This window comes from Gallinula chloropus (genome assembly GCF_964237585.1).
Source record: "Gallinula chloropus genome assembly, chromosome: 23".
NCBI classification, from domain to species: domain Eukaryota; kingdom Metazoa; phylum Chordata; class Aves; order Gruiformes; family Rallidae; genus Gallinula; species Gallinula chloropus.
In genome coordinates this window covers 7,510,060-7,529,823 of record NC_140108.1, presented here as the reverse complement: position 1 = coordinate 7,529,823, position 19,764 = coordinate 7,510,060, and the positions used below count along the sequence as shown (strand labels likewise).

The window sequence follows — 19,764 nt, the reverse complement described above, 5'->3', positions numbered from 1 at the left end:
CGGTGACTCTCCCATCACCCTCTCGCCGTTGTTGATCCTCATCACCCCTTTGCGTCCGTTCCTCTCCAACACGACGCTTATCCAGGTGTTGAGGGGAACTGGCTCTTTGCTCCTGGTGACAAGAAGGGAGGAGAAGGCACCTGGGTGAGAGCTCTGCCATCACCACCCACAAAAGCACTGCAGCAAACCTCGCTTCACCAGCTTGGGCTGCCCAGGACACGGCAGCTTGAGCAGCTAGGGCTATCCCAGCCCAGCATCAGGCTCAGAAAGAGCCTGCACAGCTGACCCAGAGCTGTTACAGCAAAGAGCTGAGGCCAGTACGCAGCCTGCTCCCCTCCTGGCTTCCTTATGGTTTGCCAGGGAGGGGAGCTCAAAGCCAGTGCTAGAGGCTGAAAGCCACCACGTCCCCCTCCTGCCTCTGCTGCTGCCACCACCCCCCCAACGACCAGGTCTCCAGCCAGCAGCTCACCCTACCTCAGCACAGCCGCCCCTTTGCCCAGGTCGTATCTATACTCCAGGTAGCCATCGTGCAGGGCCAGAGAGACAAAGTCCCCTTTGCCATCTGTCTTCTGCCCGTTGTAGAAGATCATACCGCTGGGGTTCTTGGCCAGGAACACAACTTCCATGGACATTTTGTCCCTGAGGAGAGAAGAAGTACGAATACCCTCTGACCCAGCCACCCACGTGCTCTCTTCCTTGCTCCCTGTGTGCCAAACACTTGGAAGATCCCTGTCTGCCCAGGACTACAGGTATGGCAGACATGTCCTCCCCATCAAGGATCCATGCCAGGTAAGAGGTACACATTCGGGATGCCACCCCGCAGCACCCATTCACCCAGCCCATTGCAACGCCAGGCGCCCAGGGCATGGCACTGGCTCGGTGCAGCTGTGGGGGCTCTGGTGACACTGGTCCCTCTGGACAAAACCTGTCAAGAGGGAATACTTCTAAGGAGAGCCAGCATGTCCCAGGTGAGGCTCAGAGCCAGCTCCCTCCCCCAAATTACCCATGCAGGTGCCTGGTCGTCCGTCTGTCTCCCACTCCCTGGCACTTACTGGAGGTCATGACCGAAGGTCTGCAGCCCGTTCAGCTCCAGGTAGGAGAAGCCATTGAACTCCGGGAAGAAAGGCATGGTGTGGTCCTGCTCTGTCACTGGGCACAAACGAGGGAAGGGTGAGGAAGAGGAGGCAGAGCAGCTTCAGCCAGTGCCCCAGAGCCACAGCAGGCAAGGCTTCCCAGCCACCCAGGCTGGGGAAATCAGCACCTCCAGTTCCACCCCCTTCCCCAGCCCCGTTCCTCTGCCAGCTCCCGTCCCACCTAGCTCGCAGAAGTCTCCTTCCCGGCCCATGGGACAGGCGCACAAGGCACCTCCCTCTGGCAGCACCAGGCAGGTGGCAGAGATGTGGCAGGGCGAAGGGTCACAGGGATTCCTCTCGTCGGCACACGTTGGGCCTGCAGCAGAAAAGGCAGCCTGTCACCTCAGCGCCTGGAGCCGACAGCCATCAGGTACCACATGGCCCGAGACAAGCGTCTCTGCTGCCTCCTGATGCCCTGAGAGCCATTCTCTCCTGTCTCAGGTTGAGCTCCCCCAACCCACAAAGCCCCCCAGAGCGGACCCCGCAAACAGCAGGTGATACCCTCAGCACACCATACCCCTACGACACACAGGGAAACAGTTTGGGGCATAAGAAGAGATCCTGGCCCTTGTCTTAGGCATTTATGGATAGGTCTACACGCTGAATTTATGATCTTCACTGGATGTGGCTTCATCCCACATTTGTCCTACTAACCCTGTGGTGCCTCTCCATGCCACACCCCCACCCAGCTCACAACGTGAGCCCCAGAGGCTCTGGGATCCCTCAGGGCCAGCCAATGGGACCAGGACCCCCAGCAACGCTCCGCCTGCAGCCCCCTCTCCGTACCGGTGTAGGTGTCGAGACACTCGCAGTGGAACATCTCTGCCTCCTTGACGTGACAGATGCCGCCATGGTGGCAGGGGTTGGGGTGACAGGGGTCGTTGCCACACTCGCCCACCCCGCTGCCGTACAGCACGTCGCTGCCTTTCTCCCGCAGGTCGTACATCTGGTTGTTGACATCCAGGAGGCGGATGCAGCCCTTCAGGCCCGTGGTAGCTGCAGTACGATCCGCCACCCTGAGGGGACAGAGGACAGAGTGGGTGGGGGGTTCTGCCCACGAAGACAAAAATCCAGAGGTCCTCCAAGCATCTGGGTTGGGCCATGCTCCTCAGCAGGGTGTTAAGAGACCCTCCCTCACCCAGCCCCAGGGCTGGAGAAGGTCTACTCCACACCCACCACCCGAAGCCTCCTAGCAGGTAGAGGGCTGCAGCCACCATGGATGCTCTGCCCACAGAGGATGCTCTGCCCACCGAGGATGCTCTGCCCACCACAGATGCTCTGCCCACCGCGGATGCTCTGCCCACCGCGGATGCTCTGACACCCGCAGCAGTGGTCCAGCACGCTCACTCACACAGCCATTTGGTCCTCGGGCGCTCCCCCGATGAACAGGTCCGTGTCCAGGTTGAGCCCATCGGTGCCCGGGGGGCTCTCCCCGCTGACGTGGGGCTCCCCGTCGACGGACAGCGTGCCGCTGCGCCGGTTGCGGTTCACCACTAACTGGTGCCACTTGCCCGGCTCAACACGGACCTTGCTGGTGATGATCCCCGTGCCGGAGCCGGTGTTAAACCTGGAGAAGATGGGGAGTCCTGAGCCTGGGCCATCCTGCGGAGAGGTGGCATCTGTGCCACAGCACAGGGGCTGCTGCACCCTGGGAAGAAGCTGGGAGAGCTTTGGGAGCCCCTTTCCCTCCCCAGTTCTGGACCAGGCTGCACTGGGAGCATGTGGCCATCCCCCCGCTGAGCATCGGGTCTGAGTGCCAAGCTCACCCACACTCTGCAGTCTCCAGAGGCCCACACTCTACCTCACCTCATCCCAGATCTGCACCTTTGCCTTTTAGGAGTGGAAAACCAATTTCAGCCCAGATTTCTGGGGCCTTTCTCCCTTTCTTTTTTTACCCTGCATCTCTTTTCCTAGTACAAAAACAGCACGGAAAAACAGACCTCTCACTTGCCCTCCCAAAAAAATCAACCTCCCACACCCTTTAGCTTTTCAAACTGAAGTAAGTAAATTAACTTTGCTGAAGGGTGCCAGAGGGAATAATGAGTCCCCTTTGTATTGCTATTACACTGGGAAAAAAAAACCCTCCTCCTTGTCTTGTTCATTTGCTCAGCCTGCCAAGTTCAAGCCCAGCATCTTCCCAGTGTTCTGCGAGGACTGCTCAGCCCACACCGGGCTGAGGGGAAGGGCACCCACCTGAGCTCCACGAAGCCACCAACCAGTGCCAGGGAAATGAAATCTTTGCCACGGTTCTGCCCGTTGTAGAGCAGCAACCCACTGAGCTCCACGGTCCTGAACTCCATGGCGATGCGCACGGTGTGGTACGCCTTCATCATCTTGAAGGCCAGGTAGGACTTGCCACCAAAGCTGGGGATGAAGTACCTGATAGCTGCAAAAGTCAGGGGGTGGAAGAAAGAAAAGGTGATGAAGTAGAGGAGGGAAGAGGAAGGCAGGGAGAGGATAAAGGCCTGACATGAGCTTGTGAACACTTTCCTATGTCTACAAGCATGTTCTTGAGAAGGCAGAAAGCAGCTCAGTCTCCCCTCTGGATCTGTTCTCCCGAGCACTTATCCCTGTCACTGCTTCACAAACACTCACACTGCTACCAACTCACTCCTTGTGTGAAGGGACTCCTCCAAAGATTGCTCCCAGGCTAGAGAGATCTGTGGTACTGCTCCCCCAGCACCTAGCCTCAGCGGTGCCCTTCTGTGCTGGTTCCTTCCATGCCCAGATATCACCCTCCCTGTGCCTTCGCTGAGCCCTGCTGCATACACAGCTCCTTGTAACCCAGCCTCCCTGCTCCACAGAGAATTTTTATCCATCCTCTCAGAATCCCACCAGATGGATTTACATTCATCACCCTGGGCTTTTACTCATTGCAGCAGAGATTTTCCAAGGGATGTGGAAGGCCAATCCCTGTTCAAATTAAGAGGGCTGGACACCCACATCCAGTTGGAGCTTTGAGTGCTCCAGCTTACAGCTCTAAGGACAAAGCTTTTGGGGAAGAAGAGCTCACAAGCACCCAGAGCCTCCAGCATGGCACCGAACTGCCAGTGGGAGCTCAGAGTAAACACCAGCAGCTCTGGCTGAGCACACTGCAGGTCTGCAGCTGTTTGCCCGCAGCGCTGAGCTCAGGGGAAGGATTATCAGCAGGCACCTCCTGGTGTTTGAGAAGATGGGTTAATTCCTTTGTCTCTGCTAGACTCTAACTGGCTACAGGAGCTACGAGTGACAAGGCCACAAGCTGAGATAAAAAGCAGCTGCTCACGGTCACCGTGGCTCGGGGCAGCGGCACATGGGAAGTGCAGCCAGGAAGGAACTGCTCCAGGCCCCTTCTTACCCAGCAGCCACGCCACAGCACGTGCACACCCTGCTCTGGCAGAGCCAGGAAGGGTGGGTAAATCCAGCCCTGCAGAACCTCCTGCTCGGTACGTGTGTGGTGCCAGCACACGTTATAGGGCTGGGATTGCACGTGCCCTCACGTCTGTCTGTCACCATCCTCATCTGCTGGAGGATGGACAGACACAGGAACCTAGCAGAGAGGGCTGCAGAGCGACACAGTCCCAGTCACATCCTCCCAGGTCCCTCAGCTGGAACTCAAAGCTCCAAGAGATGTGGTTCCCCCTGCCTGCACTGTCCTTGCTTTTTGGCCCGAGCTCCAGCGCCCAGCAAGCTCCGAGGCAGGTCAGGGGCACCTACGTTTCTCACAGACAGCTCCCCCTTTGCCTGCTGGGCAGCTGCAGGTGAACTCCTTCCCGTCATCCTCACAGGTGCCGCCGTGCAGACAGGGGTGAGAGTCGCAGGGCCGGGAGGGTTTCTTGGTGGTGGGGGGCTGGCGGGTGGGTTTCCGGCGGGTGGTGGCAGGGAGGGTGGGAGGGGGTCTCCTGGTGCTCACAGCTCCTGCTGTCTTGGCGCTGGGTCGCCCGGCGGCGTCCGGGCGCAGGACGTGGAGCGTGGTGGCGGCGGCGGCTGTGGTGTACCTGCGGGTGGTGGCGGGTGCCATGGTGGTGGCTGTGGTCGTGGTCACAGTGGTGGTGAAGAGCCTGGGGATCCAGTCTGAAACAGCAAAATGCAGCTGGAGGCTGGTGCTTTGCCACCTTCTCTGGGGGGGGCAGGGAAAACCACTTGGGTTTTTGGGGTGACCCGGTCCTCCTAGACCACCAGACGCCCCCAAAAACCCTCTTCCCTCCCCTCTCCAGGTCCCTGCACAGCCTGGCTGCTGCCTGCACAGGGCATGTGTCTGCCTGTGGTCCCTGGTACCATGGTGCTGCCTGTGCCCCCACCCTGACATAGGGGGAGCTGTGCTCCTAGGCAGAGCTTTTTTTCCCTGGAAAATCCCTGTTTTGGATTTATCAGCATGATCTTCCATGGGTAAGGCTGGCTACCCCACGGGGGGTACCAGGAAGGTCTCACCTTCCAGGACTGTGGCCACTGTCACATCACCACGGTGCAGCACAGCCACCCACCACATGCTGTGGAAGAGGGGAGCGATGTGACCCCCCTTTACAGCCTTCCCAGGTCAAGAACAACTCCAGGCACAGGGATTAACTGCTGAGCCCTGTCTCTGGGGAAGCATTTGATGGGTCACCACTACAGACAAGCAAGGTCTGCGAGGCCAGAGAGCCAACCTGCCTGTTTGAAAGCCTAAACCAAAAGCAGGGGACTGACCACAGAGACAGAGAGCTCACCAAAGTCCATGAATTTGACATGCTCCTGCTGGGGCTTCTTCACCAGGATGGTCTTCTTCTTGGAGGCTTTGATCTGCTTTAGCAGGGCCCCTTGGACATCAGCTGCCGTGTAGGAAGTGGCTGGTGGCAGCCAGGAGGAGAAAGGAGAAAGGCAAGAGTGAAGATGGAGGCTCACCTCACAGATTCCCCCCCGTGATACATCTGAATCACTCCTTCCCCTGGGCAAATGCTTCCAGCCATCCAGGCACCTGCTCAGTGTGCCCCTCCTCCCAGCTCTTCCCTGGACAGCAGACCTGTCCCCAGGCTCTTCCATGCTCCTTGCTGCACGCGCGTTTCTCAGGCCAGCAGCCCCAGTGCCTGCTCCCTCCTCGGGCAGCTGGTGATGCCCCGGTGAGCTGGCACCAGGAAGGCTCTTACCTGGGTCAAAATGGGCCTCCACAATGACACGGACAGCGCTGCTCTGCCCCAGGTCTCGCACACGGATGCTCTTGAAATCCTTCTTAACATCGGAGTTGCGGAAAAGCTCATCCAGCTGGGTGGGCGGAGATGCAGGAGGAAAGATAAACGGATTAACGGGGAGATCCTGGGGCACGGGGCCCTTCAGTGAAAGATCCTGAATCTCAGCAAGTCTCCCTGGTTTCACCCCATATGGGTTTGCACCCAAACCTTTGCAAGACATCCCACTGACGGAGAGAATAAGGCTCCTTTGTGCAGGGTGGTACTTCCACACGGTCCCTATTCACAGCATCACAGGGTTGGAAAAGACCTTTAAGAGCATCCAGTCCAACCGTTCCTGTCCTGTGCTAAACCAGATCCCTGAGCACCTCATCTCCCCTCTGTTAAACACATCCAGGGTCAGTGACTCAGCCCCTCCCTGGGCAGCCTGTGCCACAGCCCCACAACTCTGCCAGGGAAGAACTTTTCCCTCACATCTGCTCTGACCCTGCCCTGGGGCAGCTTGAGCCCATTGCCCCTTGTCCCATCTCCTGTCCCCTGGCTGCAGAGACCATCGCCCACCTCTCTGCACCCTCCTGGCAGGGCAGGGGAGGGGGGAGAAGGTCTCCCCTCAGCCTCCTCTTCTCCAGGCTGAACACCCCCAGCTCCCTCAGCTGCTCCTCATAGGATTTACCCTCCAGCCCCTTCCCCAGCCTGGTTGCCCTTCTCTGGACACACTCCAGGACCTCGATGTCCTTCTTGGAGTGAGGGGCCCAGAACTGGACCCAGCACTTGAGGTGCAGCCTCCCCAGTGCCCAGTCCAGGGGCACAATCCCCTCCCCACACCCACTGGCCACACTATTTCTGACACAAGCCAGGATGCCATTGGCCTTCCTGGCCAGCTGGGCACGCTGCTGGCTCATGTTCCTTACAGCCCTGCAGTCAGAGGTAAGAACAGGATCCAGCAAAGTGAGCCATCCTCACTGTACATGTGGAGAAGAGCAGGTCAGAGCCAGACCTGACACCTCACTGTTCATGTAGGGATCTTCAACTGCCTGGCACCTAAGTCTTCCTGATCTCTCCTAAAGCTGTGTAAACCTGCTTAGGCGCTGTGGAAAATCCTGTAAGGCACCACTCTGCATCTTTAAGTACCTGACTGCCTTTCAGACTGGCTCTCAGACACTGCAGGATTTGTCTGAAGTCACAGGAGGAGCCAGTGACTGTCCAAGGCTTATGACAAACCAGGCCACTGACACCCCTGACAGCTCTCTGCCCAGCTTTGTGTTGGACCAGGGCTCATCACAGTGAGAAGCCACCACTCCCCTCCCTGCACTTCAGGCCAAGACAGGAGAAAGTAATTAACTGACTAACGGTCCCACGGTTGATTGTGCCCCTGTGAATTCATGCACAGTTATCTCAGAGGTTTAAAAGGAGCACATCACACCCATGGGTGCCTGTAGGTAGGTTGCACAGGGACAACAGGTCTCTGCAGGGACTCTCAGCCCAGCCCCAGTTGTCCCCTGAGAACAAAAGGCCTGTGCCATGCCTTCACTTCCCCCAGCCTGGGAAAATCCAGCGAAATCTCTTGTATTCCCATGGGGGAAAGAATGGATGAAGCAGTGAATGAGGCTTTTGTGTGCCTGTTTGCATCCCCGGATAGCAGCCACCATTGGATGGGGAAATATTGCTATTGTGATACAGAACTGCACGAACCATATGGTCCATATGCCAGGCACACATCTGCTTATACGACTGCACTGAGGGCTTGCCAACTTACAGCTTTGGATCCAGCTCTAAATATGTTAATCTCCATGCAAAGATGCTTTGTATTTGCTGTGCCACGCTGCAGGCTACAGTAGAATGTTGCTACCCCACCCAGAGCCTCCTTGGCAAGCCCATGTGTACGCAAAGGCTGCCCACCCCACGAGCTGGGTTCTCCTTAAAGGTGGGAGAGCAGATTTACACAAGCAGCTTTTCAAGTTGTGTAGCAGAACTGGAGGGACAAAGGGGGGGTTTGGGCATCTTTTCATGGAGGAAAAAAGGATGGACACTTTGGGAAATCCAGGGTATTAAGGCAGAACCTCTCGTGTGAACAGTCCCACCACCAAGACTAAAGAAGGAGAACTCCTCACCTAGCACGTAACGAAGGATGGAACCCACGACACAGCATGTTGTAGAGACTATTAACATACCTTGATTAAAAAGAGATGGGAGAAATCCACAGAGGGTACCACCCCCTTGCACTCTTCATGCCCACCCCAGGGAAGTACCAGTCCTGGCAATGACCCATGTTCACTCCCAACTTCTGTAGGTTAAGCCCATCTCAAACAAAACCACCCCCAACCACTCTGCAACATGGGGCGATGCTCCTCCACTCCAACACACTTTGCAGACAGGTCTCTGTGCTCACACCTGATCCACAGCAGTGACAGACCTCCCCAGAAGCCGCTGCGAAGGAGAAGGTGAAGCAAAAGGAAACCCAAAGGGGTTCCCATGGCTGGACAGCAGTGTCTGCGGTTAGAGAGGGGGGTGCTGGCACTGTAACATGCTTCCAGGGAGCAGTGCTCAGGAAGCAGACATGTCCCTGCTTTGCCAGGGTGGCTGGAACAAAGCACTGGTACCTCGGAGGGTCAAGCAGACACGAGCAGGTGAGCATCCCCCAGGCTGGCTCCCCGTGGGAACCCAGCCCTTGAACAGACAAGCCTGCTCAGAGAAGGCTGCTTACTTGGGAAAGGGAGGACCATGTTTCTGGGAAGGGTTCAGTTGTCTGCCCACCAGACAGAGCTGGGCAGGGTCCTCTCTTCTTTTGCCAAGGCCAGAGGAGCCGCAGCCAGAGCCCAGGTCAAGTGCAGGGGACTCACCGCGCTCTCGATGCTCCTGGCCGTCTCCCCAAAGAGCTCCGACTTGGGGTCAGCCATCTCAGGTGTGTAGAACAGCTCCTGGCCTTCCACCTCCTCCAAGATGAGGACTCCTTGGAAGACCTTGGTAGCTAGGGGAGGGAGGGTAAACAAGACAAATGCCTTTAGTCGACCTTGTTAGCTGGGGACAGGCACGTGGCTGAGAGCCGCAAGGAGCGTTCGAGTCCCTGGGGGGGAAAGGGTGATGGCAGCGTGTGGGTAGTGCCAGTGTTGGGGTTAGTCTGGATGGGTCTGGGAGAGCGCCATGGAGGATTAGTATCAGAGGGTGCTGGAGCAGATGGCAAAGACCAGGCTGGAGATGGCAGCTTTTACCATACGGTTTCCTCTGAGCTCCGGCCCGGAGAGCAGCCCCCCTGCACCGGCTGAGTAACAAGAGAAAGACGTTAGCCAGAGCAGCACACAGTCAATAGGCAGGATCAGACACGTGCATGCAGACAGGGAGCAGAGGAGGGCGAAATGCGGGCTCTGGACCAAGAGAAGACCTGTCCTGGGAAAGGGAAGTGGAGCCCTGGCAGCTAACAGGCTGTGGGCAGCCTTGTAGAACCAAACTGAAAATGCAACAGGAACCCGAGGCGTGGTTCCCTTCCAGGGGAGCTGTAGGGGTGCAGAGGCAGTTCTACAAAGATCCCCACTGGAAGGGAGGTTCCCAGCAGCTGTCCTTTTGTGGGTTAAAAAAGGGGAACGCCATGTCCAGAGGAACAGGGGAACAGGGGATGTCCTGCTGGAAACCCCCCACGGAGCAGGAACAGGTACAAACAGCCTCGATGAGCAGTGAGGAAACATCTGGGAGACACCCCCAGAGCAACGATTTTGAGGGTAACAAGGATGGACGTACAGGGCAACCAACACCCTGCCTGAGCAGGAGCAGCTCTGCATCTCCTCAGCCTGGCCAGCGTGGGAGGGACTGCGAGGGGGCAGGACAGATCCCACCCAGGTCACGAGAGCAGCACCCATCCCCAGGAACCACAGTGTGAGTCAGGAGAGCGCAGACTGGGGCTAGAGCTGCTCTCCCAACCAGTCCTGACACCAAACAGGTCCTGGTCAGCCCAGCTCCCTCTAAAGATACAACGGGAATCCGAGCAATCCCCTCACCCACCCCAGTGCCAGTCCTGAGCTCTGCAGAAGGACAAGCAAAACGCTGCTCAAAGTCTTAAGGCTGTAGGAGTCTGGAAAGAAAGCTGGCACCCAAGCGAAGTGCTGGGTGCCCTGGCTCCCCACGGGCACAGCAGCACTTGGGCTGGCTGCTGGGGGCTGTGGGAGGTCGGCACAACCTCTGCCGGGGCTCAGCACGTCCCCATGGTCACCCCCTTGGGGACACACCAGCCCCCAAAGCCTGGACATGGGAGCTGTGCTCAGCGCCAGCCGGGCAAACGCAGCACCACGCTGCTGTCTCCTCACTGGGTAGCTCTTGGTGGCATCTCACCCTCTCCTGTACCCTGGGAGAGCTCGGTCTGACTCCTGACCACTGCAAGGGAGCCCAGAGCCCGGCCCCGAGGACAAACTCACCCGGACAGTTGCTGCCTTCTGCGTCAGCAGCCGCGGTCTTGCCGTCGGAGCAGCATCCCAGCGGGGTGTTGTAACACGTGGCCCTCTCGACGGCTGGGGTGGAAGTTACCTGGCTTTCCTCCACCTCCTCTTCCCCTGAAGGGCATGAAGAGGAGCATTCACCAGCAGGAGGTAAGACCTCACCTCTGCATCAGAGATGGAGGCTGAGACACAGCTTCATTTCATGGGAGGCAGGGGATGGTTTAGCCCACAACCCGACCTGCCAAGCCGAAGACGCGCCCACTCACCGGCAGAGCCTGCCCCACTGGATTCCTGGTCTCCACTGATGCCCATCTCTTGGTCTCCACTGCCTTCTGCGCTGCCTGATTCTGCGTAGGCAGGCTGGGTGGTGGCCAGGACCACTGGTGCAGTGGAGAGAGGCCGGACAGTGGTCTTATACACCCCGTGGGTCATCCATGGCGTAGTGGCTGGTCTGGCGGTCGTGATGCGCCTGGTTGTAGGGTGACCTCTTTCTGTAGGCTTGTGTTCCAACAGCGGGGAGCTGGTAGCCAGCTCGGTGGGTTCTGGAGCGTGGGTGGTGAGACGTAGTGGTGGAGGAAGGATCAGCTTGTCCAAGGGCAGCGTGGGCAACGGTGTGGGAGGTGAGGTGTGGCTTATGTGAGTGATGGACTCTGAAAGGAGCAGCAAGACAAGGGAGGTAAGGAGGAGAAAGGCTGGGAAGGGCTGGCCAACATGCTGCAAATCCTTGGACACCTGCCCTGGGCCTTGCATCTGCTGTCAGGACAGAGAGCTGAGGCTGCCCCAGTACTGAAAGCACAGACACTCACCGTGGCACTGCCCCAGGTGCTTCACTGTGATGACCTGTCCCTGCCGGCAGGCGATGGTCTTCAGCTGGCACTGGTCTCCATAAGTGACACCATCAGAGCCACACACCTGGGAGGCAGAGGGGCAATGTGAGCTGCACCTCCATCCTCCTCCAAGCCCCAGGCTAAACAAACCAGTCTCTAAATGCTGGGAGTGTGGAGGTCCCTCTGAGGCAGAGAGGCACAGAGGGACCCAAGGATGGGCTGCCCAGGAGCGGAGCAGCTCAGAGGTGCCAGAGAGCACCCAGCTCTTCCAGGAGCAAATCATCCTTCCTTGGACCTGCCCAAATGCTTCCTGGGAGGGGGGAGACACAGCAGACTCCTGCGCTGCCTGCACCAGCCTGACACAGCTGAGTCAGCCACATGCCCCTGCACCCCACTCGGACCCCCAGCTGCCCCCCCAGCAAACCTTGGTCATGTTGGCTTCGGAGCAGAGCGGGGACGGGCACTCGCAGTGGGCAAAGCCGTTCACTTCCACACAGGAGGCCCCGAACTCGCAGCTCATTTCCTCACAGGATTTTGGTGCTGATGGGTCTGGGGTAAGGAGAAGGGGAGGAAGAGGTGAACAAAGCAAGTACTGATCATACAGAAACAGGCTATGCCAAATGAAATCCCTCTCTCCTCCCAGCGGGTCTTAACTCTCCCAGGGGCTCGCCAGAGCAGCAGACAAGACTTTCACCAAACAGAGAGAGTCCCTTGTGCTGCATATGGGTGCACAGAGAACAGGGACCCAGCCAGAGTGGAGGCCAGGGCACATTTTCCCCAAAACAGAAGCCCAGGGGATGGGAGGGAGGTATTTCTTTCACGGGTCTATGTGCTGCTAGGAAGCAGCACCCAAAACACCCATTTCTCTGTGTACAACCCCTCTGGCACACAGCTCCCTCACCTTTCTCACAGCCAGTCATGCCCAGCTTGCTGCCATTGGGGCACTGGTTGCACTTCATGCCAGTGATTCCAGTCTTGCAGGAGCACAGCCCAGTCATCTGCTCACAGTCATCGCGCACTGAGCCCACTGGGTCACAGTTACAGGCTGGACAAGGAGGGGAAAAAAAAGACACTGTTTGGGTGGTGGGTTTGTGGATCCAAGAGCAGCCTCGCTCAGGGCTCCCTCCCAGCAATCCAAAAGAAGAGTGAGAAGGGTCCAGGGCAGGAGTGTGAATCACAGAACATCACAGAACCACAGAGTGTTCGGAGCTGGAAGGGACCTTGAAACATCATCCAGTCCAACCCCCTGGCAGAGCAGGATCACACAGACTAAATCCCACAGGAACACATCCAGGCAGGTTTGAGTGTCTCCAGAGAAGGAGAATCCAACACCCCCCGGCCAGCCTGTCCCAGGGCTCTGTCACCCTCACAGTGAGAAAGTTCCTCCTCCCGACTGCTACGCTGTACTGGCTGACCCCACATCAGCACCCTGCCTCCACCTCTCCTCTGGCTCCTGATCCTGCATCTGCTCTGCAGACACATGCAGGGGCAGCAGGGCTCGGTGTGCTGAGCTCAAGCAGCCCTGTGGAACATCTGGCCGGGGAGCAGGTCCGGCAGAACATCTGGCCAGGGAATAACCCCGTGAAAGGAGACAGCATCTCCTGGCCAAGCTGCACCACATGGGGAGCAACAGCACCCGTGCAACACTGCAGCCCTCCCCCAACTCTCTTGCACAGAGCAAATCATCAAGCTCTGCAAAAACACATGCTGGGGGCAGCTGGAAATCACAGAATCACAGATTGCAAGGTTGGAAAAGACCTTTAAGATCATCAAGTTCAACTGTTCCTGTCCTGTGCTAAACCAGATCCCTGAGCACCTCATCTACCCTCTGTTAAACACACCCAGGGTCAGTGAATCAACCTCCTCCCTGGGCAGCCTGTGCCAGCCCCTGACAACTCTGCCAGGGAAGAATTTTTCCCTCACATCTGAGGTGACCCTGCCCTGGGGCAGCTTGAGCCCATTGCCCCTTGTCCCATCTCCTGTCCCCTGGCTGAGGAGACCATCGCCCACCTCTCTGCACCCTCCTGGCAGGTCACTGCAGGCAGTGATAATTTCTCCCCCTCAGCCTCCTCAAGGCTAAATCAGACCAACATCAACACTCATGGCTTTAAACAGCGTGACAGCCCCACCATGGGCCGAGCTGCACAGGACAGGGGCCCAGCCCTGCCCACACTCACGCGTGCAGCCGCTCTTGCTGTCGGTGACGATGCCGCGGAAGTTCCAGAAGCCGGGCTCGCAGCGGTCGCACTTGAGGCCCCCCACGCCTGGCTTGCAGGAGCACTGCCCCGTGGCAGGGTCACAGGCTCCCCCGTAGGAGCCGTAGGGGTTGCACTGGCAGGTGCCTGCGAGCAGGGAAGAGAGTGAGAGAGAACATCAGGCTGAGTCCTGAGCAAGGAAGCTGAGCGATGCTGGGCACTGGCTGCATCGAGGTGGAAAGACCGACTGCCACCGAGCTGCTCACGCCGTGCAGGAGAAGCTGCTCTCAACACTTCCCCCCCTGCCTCAGCTCCAAGGGGGAGCTAAACCTTCAGGGATTAAGCTGCTTGCTCTGCCGTCATCATCGAGAACTCCTCTCTCATTAACATCAAAGGGGGAGGAAGCTATTAGAAGTTTATTATTAATTCATTAATTAGGAAATTGATGGGGGGAAATGATCCGAAGATAGACAAAGAGACGCTGGTGATATCCACAGGGAGCGGTAAGAAAGGGGATGTGGGGCAGAGCTGGAGGGAATTGGGAGGCCTTGGGAACACTAAGTAGGGTTCAAACGCCCATCCCCAGACTGCCAGAGGCAGGGAGACAGCAGCAATGGAGAAATCTGCTCCAGTGCCTCCAAGCTGCTGGTCGGGCAGCAATTACCCCCTGCACATGCTTGCTGCCAGCACACTGACACAGCTGGGATCAGAAACCAGTGGGATACTGAACCCCAGCAGCCAGTTGGGATGCTGTGTCCATGGACTGGAGGGCAGGGGATGGGACCTTCATCAGAGACACAGAGGAACATCACCACGAACCATCACAGCAGGGCGATGCTGAAGGCGAAACGCTTGCCTGCTCCCTAGCATCACGCTGCCCAGCTCCTCCCAGCTCTGCCAGCCCCTTAGCCAGCACCCACCTCAGCCCGCCCCGCACCCCTGCCAGGAGATCTCTGGACAGTGTCTCAGGGCTGCTGCATTTTACATGACACGGCAGGTTAAACAGCGCTGCATCCCCATCCAGCATTAGCCAGGCGCGGGCACGGCGTGAGTCACGGCTCCGCGGGGTAATGTGCTTCCCGAGCAGGCGGTCACAGCCTCAGCTGCTGAGAGTTTGCTAATGCCTTTCAGAACGCCTTCTGCTGAAGTGCTGACTCCGCTGAGCAGTTAATAAGTATTAACGAAACACTGGCCAGCTCAGCTTCCTGCACAGCGCAGTCACCCACTTGTCAGGGGTCCTGGGGTGGCCCTGCACAGGGTCCCTAGGCAAACTCAAACTCTCTGTTCCACCTCCGCCTGCAGCAAATAGATATGAGCAGTATTTTTGCCTCTCAAGTGGTTAAAAAGCCCTAAGCCTCTAGGAATGGCTTGAATACAGGGGGGACAGTCTGGCCCCAAGGGCATCTTCTGGGGCATCCAGCATGGACTCAGCACCAGCCAAGTTCTGAGCCGCCATCCTGTCTTCCTGCATTTTGGAGGAACTTGGATCTGGAAGCTGACTCAGGGCTTTTGAAGGGACAAAAGCATCACTAGTAGACACAGAATCACAGAACATGAGGAGCTGGAAGGGACCTCCAAAGATCATCCAAGTCCGACCCCCTGCCAGAGCAGGATCACCCAGACTAAATCCCCCAGGAACACATCCAGGCGGGTTTGAATGTCTCCAGAGAAGGAGACTCCCCAGCCTCTCTGGGCAGCCCGTTCCAAGATGAAGCACGCATGCACATCTCCATGCATGCACGCTGTGAGCCCGGAGCTGGGGATAAATGGGAAGGTTTTAAGCCTGAGAGGTCACCAGTTAGCTAAAGAATGGGAATGGTCCACCTTTCTTCATTTCCCCTGGCATGGGACCCCAAGCTCCCCCTCCACCTGATCTGTCCCACCTTCCAGCTGTCCTAGCAGGTCCTTCATGCCCCTCCCCAGGTGGGAACACGACCATCACTCACTTGGGCATCCAGCTGCTCCCACTCCGAGCGCCATGGTCATGTTGTCTGGGCAGCATCCGTAGATGCTCTGGCTGCAGTGCACAACCAGGAGAGGTGGCGGGGTTGTGGCAAGGGCTGCAAGGGAAGGCAGAGAGTTACAGGGTGTCTGTGGCACGCAGGGTGTCTGTGGCAGGCAGGCATGGACTGAGCAGCTAGCAGCATTCCTGCAGAACCTCACTGTCTGTGCAGAGATGCTGAGAGCAGGTGATGAAGCCAGGTCCTACCCTTGGACCGGGGAAAGCACGGGGTACAAAACAGGAATGACACAGCAGGGATGAGCACCAACACGGACACTGCTGTGTCCCTCAGCAAGCTCTTCCTTGCTTAGCCACGGGGAAAGGGTGCATGTTGCTGCAGGGGAAGCAGCGTGCACAGCTTGTGTCAGCCTGGGGGGGGCCAGCTGCCTTCGGGGCACTCACCACGGCAGGCTCCTTGGCTAGTGACATAGAGATCCTGGCGTTTTTCACACCGTGTCTTCTTCAGCTCACACTCGTTGGTGTAGGTCACACCATCAGAGCCACACACCTGCCAGGACAGTGAGGGGAAGCCGCTCAGGGCAATCCCTGCCACAGGAAGGCAGGTTCCCTATCCATGGGATGCCCTCTTCTGCCCAGGAAGCATGCGGGAAGGCCACCAAGGAGAAGAGAGGAGGGGAGCGAGGACTGCAGCAGCCAGCCCAGAACTGCTCAGCGTGCTTACCGGGTTGCGTGGCACTGACAGGCAGGTGAAGTCACACACACAGCGGTCATCCTCAGCATCCTCGTCCCACCAGCCCCCATACTGCCGGCACCGGTCCTGTTCACACTCACTACCGTCGCCGGAGCCCGAGCCCCCTGAGCCGCACTCTGGAGCGAAGGAGGACCGTGGTGAGAAAGGGCTCCCACGCAGCAGGGCAGAGCCAGGGGAAAGCAGAGGGGATGGGGACAAAGCTCTCCCCCTCACCCAAACCTGTGCCCCAGGCAGGGGAAGCAGCCCAGAGCTGCCCGTCCAAATCGCAGCAGAATCAGGCTCTTCAGCACAGGCAACCCCAGAATCCACATATATTAGGATGTTCATGCCTGGACCTCAGAGAAGGTCCCTCTCCCTTAGAGAAAGCAGTTTCTCCCACTGCTGCCAAAATATTACACTACACCTACATCACAAAAGCAGCCCAGGGATGCTTTAGCAAGTACCTTGAGGTCTTCTTCTCTAGAGCATCGCTGCAGGAGCAAAAGCAGCTACCAGCACCCTGCGGGCTACCTGGAGATGGGAGAGCTAATAGCCATGCGCAGGAGGAAGGGCTGCACTTAGGGACAGCTTAACTCCATGCTTTGATCCGACCCCTTCCCCTTCTCCTGCCCTCCCCAAACACACGCTGAAGCAGGGAGAGCGATGCTGTTAATGCAACCACGGAAGCTGGAGCAGAGGAAGGGATGGGGTTTGGGTTTAGTTTGAAGTTCAGTTAGGCAGATATTCCTAACCATGTATAAACTCTGTCCCTAGCCCGGCTGCCTCTCCATAAGATGCTCCAAGCTTCAGCAGCTAGAGAGAGATGTTGATTTCAAAGGCTTCTTAAAGGGGAAGGGGTGGGGGGGAAGGAAAACCTGGCCCTTTTTATCAAGTGATCAAAGGCTGGGATTTGGCATTACACAGAGAATTATTTAAGATCTTTTCCCAGAGGGACGTCAACCTGCAATTCCCCAAGGAAGGCTGTGATCAAACACCATGTTATGTCTTCCCCTCTCCCTAAGCTCTGCCGTAGCACTGAGGTCCTTTCCAGCTCAGCTACACGTGTAACGAGCTGGAGGATCTCAGCACACCAGAGCAGTGAGATTTACCTGCCTCCTGTACTCAGATTCAGGCAGTGTTAACCCATGGTTTACAGCAGGAAAACTCATCAGGTTCCTAGTTCTTGGCCTGACCATGCAAGGAACAGCCATCCCCACAACCTGAGTCATTAGTGGCCACAGGCCAGGCCCTCGAGCAGCCCCTGGGGCAGAGAGAAGGAAAGCAGCAGGCAGGCTCCCTGCCCCAGGAACCGCTCCGTTTCCCTTGGCCGAGGCCCTCTGAAGTGTGAAATTGGAGCAGCGATGAAGCCCTTGCCCAGCCGATTGGGTGGCCTCATCCCTCATTACTGCCGGACACGGAAAGACAGAGGGGGAAAGGCCGGCGGGCAGGGCAGGGCGCTGGGTGACAGCAGCCAGCCAGCCAGGAGGGAAGGAGAGCATGGCTGGTACAGGACCTGCTGTGCTGGGGGTGGCACCGTGCCCCAGCCCCACGCACTGGGGCTCACGCGGCGAGCAGCGAGGGGAACAGCCCCTTCCTCCCCCTCCACGCCAAACCTCCCGCATCCGCGCAGCTGGAGACGCACTGGCAACCTACCGTCCTCACAGGGCCCCATCCTGGCGACCTCGATGCTCTTCTTCTGCTGGCAGGAGGCCACCTGCAGCTCGCACTGGCTGTCGTAGGTGAGGCCGTCGGAGCCGCACACGGGCGCGAAGGGCTGCCTCTCGCAGCGCGGGCACACGCACTGCCCACCCACGCACCGGCTGCCGAAGGAGCACACCGCGCTGCCGCAGGACTCTGGGGGGGGAGAGGGAGGGACCACAGTGGGACACTGCAGAGACCTTTGTGCCCATCCGCCACTCTCAGAGGCAAGGAGAGAAGCCCTCCTTCCCCAGGATGGTTTGTGATTGCTTATTTAAACTGTGCAAAGACTCTGCAAGGGACAGGTGACAGTCCGGAGCATTTCGGATTCCCATCAGCATCCACAGGTGTCACGTCCAACAGCTTTTTCTAGGACACCAGTGAGAAATCCCATTTACTCTCATGGTCTATTGTAACTCCAGCCTCCTGCTGCTCGCAGTGCCCACGGAGCACTCCGAGTCATCCATCACACTCAGCTGCTCTTTCCACCCAAATTTAGAGAGGATGTCCGTGCCCAGTTCAGCCCTGGAATACTGGACCCAGCTGGACAGGTTTTACGAGGCTCAAAGCATCGCTTTTACTGCTGGAGCATTTGTCCTAATGAAAAAACCAGGCAGGGCTTTTAATTCATTAAGAAATTAGTCCAGACAGTTTCCTAGGCTGGGGAGTGGGGATGAAACACATGATCAAAGATGAATTAACCCCAGGGGACGGGAGGGATGGGAAAGCTACTGAGATGAAAATAGACCCTCGTGATCCAATAGACCCCCGATGCTTTTAGTTCTGGTGGTGGCTATTAACATGGTTTTAGCCCAGTTTCTTAGCTTGGCTCTGACAAGGAACAAAGGGATACACAACACAGATACCACCTGGGATGTGCAGCTGGGAAACTGAGATAGCTGTGGCTAAAAAGGAAACACTGCTCAAGAGACTAAAGATACCCAACTCTCGTGAAGCCGAAAGGGAAGACCCCTCCATGCAGGGGGAAAAGCCTCAGGCTGAGTCCCCAAGTGACCAGCCAGGAGCTGCAGCCCAGAGCCCTGTTCCTGGGTGTCCTCGGACAATCCCTGTTACTCTGGAGCTGATATCCTCCTGGGAAGTCTTGAAAACAGCCAGTAAAGGCACTGGGAGGAGCACTGGGGAGACCCTCCCCACATCCCAACCCTGGGTTTCTCTGGTGCCTCTCAAGGCTGGCAAACCCATGGGCTACAAGTGCCCGGTGAGCCTGGGACGGTCACGGTCAGGGACCTCAGCAGGGCTGAGCATCCCCTCTCGGAAATGCCCCGAGCAGGAGTGAGACAAGGGAAGAAGGGGACCTTGCCAGACTCACTGCAGTCTCCTTGGGCAGCCACCAGAATGTTCATCTGCTGCGTGCAGGCCCGGACGTGGAGCTCGCACTCGCTGCCGTACGTGTTGCCATCTGTGCCGCACACGGGCTGGGAGGAGGGGACGCACTCCGTGGGACACACGCACCGTCCCGTCTCCGCCTCGCAGATGGCCCCAAACTGGCACTTGCCACAGCGGTCTGTGCACAGGAAGGACAAAACCAGGAGGTTAAAGCAATAGGTTGGGGAGGCATCGCTGCCTAATGGAGAGGGGCAGCAGGAAGAAAACCCCACCGTGACCTCCTCCCCCAGGGCAGGAGCCCCAGGG

The 19,764-nt window shown here is 57.9% G+C and overlaps 1 protein-coding gene across 1 annotated transcript in view; it reads right to left on the bottom strand.

The window, feature by feature from the left end:
• AGRN (agrin) overlaps positions 1-19,764 on the bottom strand; it is a gene marked incomplete at both ends in the record, with an annotated part of 115,470 nt that overhangs the window by 10,836 nt on the left and 84,870 nt on the right. The window contains 22 exons of the mRNA XM_084274452.1: positions 1-112; positions 475-639; positions 1,053-1,149; positions 1,315-1,449; positions 1,920-2,149; positions 2,485-2,700; positions 3,327-3,519; positions 4,830-5,186; positions 5,819-5,938; positions 6,236-6,350; positions 9,115-9,242; positions 10,678-10,812; positions 10,965-11,348; positions 11,505-11,610; positions 11,950-12,074; positions 12,427-12,570; positions 13,703-13,867; positions 15,667-15,780; positions 16,125-16,230; positions 16,405-16,550; positions 18,067-18,267; positions 19,442-19,636. Of these exons, the coding sequence (XP_084130578.1) occupies positions 1-112; positions 475-639; positions 1,053-1,149; positions 1,315-1,449; positions 1,920-2,149; positions 2,485-2,700; positions 3,327-3,519; positions 4,830-5,186; positions 5,819-5,938; positions 6,236-6,350; positions 9,115-9,242; positions 10,678-10,812; positions 10,965-11,348; positions 11,505-11,610; positions 11,950-12,074; positions 12,427-12,570; positions 13,703-13,867; positions 15,667-15,780; positions 16,125-16,230; positions 16,405-16,550; positions 18,067-18,267; positions 19,442-19,636 (3,689 nt within the window). The remainder of the gene's footprint in view (positions 113-474; positions 640-1,052; positions 1,150-1,314; positions 1,450-1,919; positions 2,150-2,484; positions 2,701-3,326; positions 3,520-4,829; positions 5,187-5,818; positions 5,939-6,235; positions 6,351-9,114; positions 9,243-10,677; positions 10,813-10,964; positions 11,349-11,504; positions 11,611-11,949; positions 12,075-12,426; positions 12,571-13,702; positions 13,868-15,666; positions 15,781-16,124; positions 16,231-16,404; positions 16,551-18,066; positions 18,268-19,441; positions 19,637-19,764) is intronic.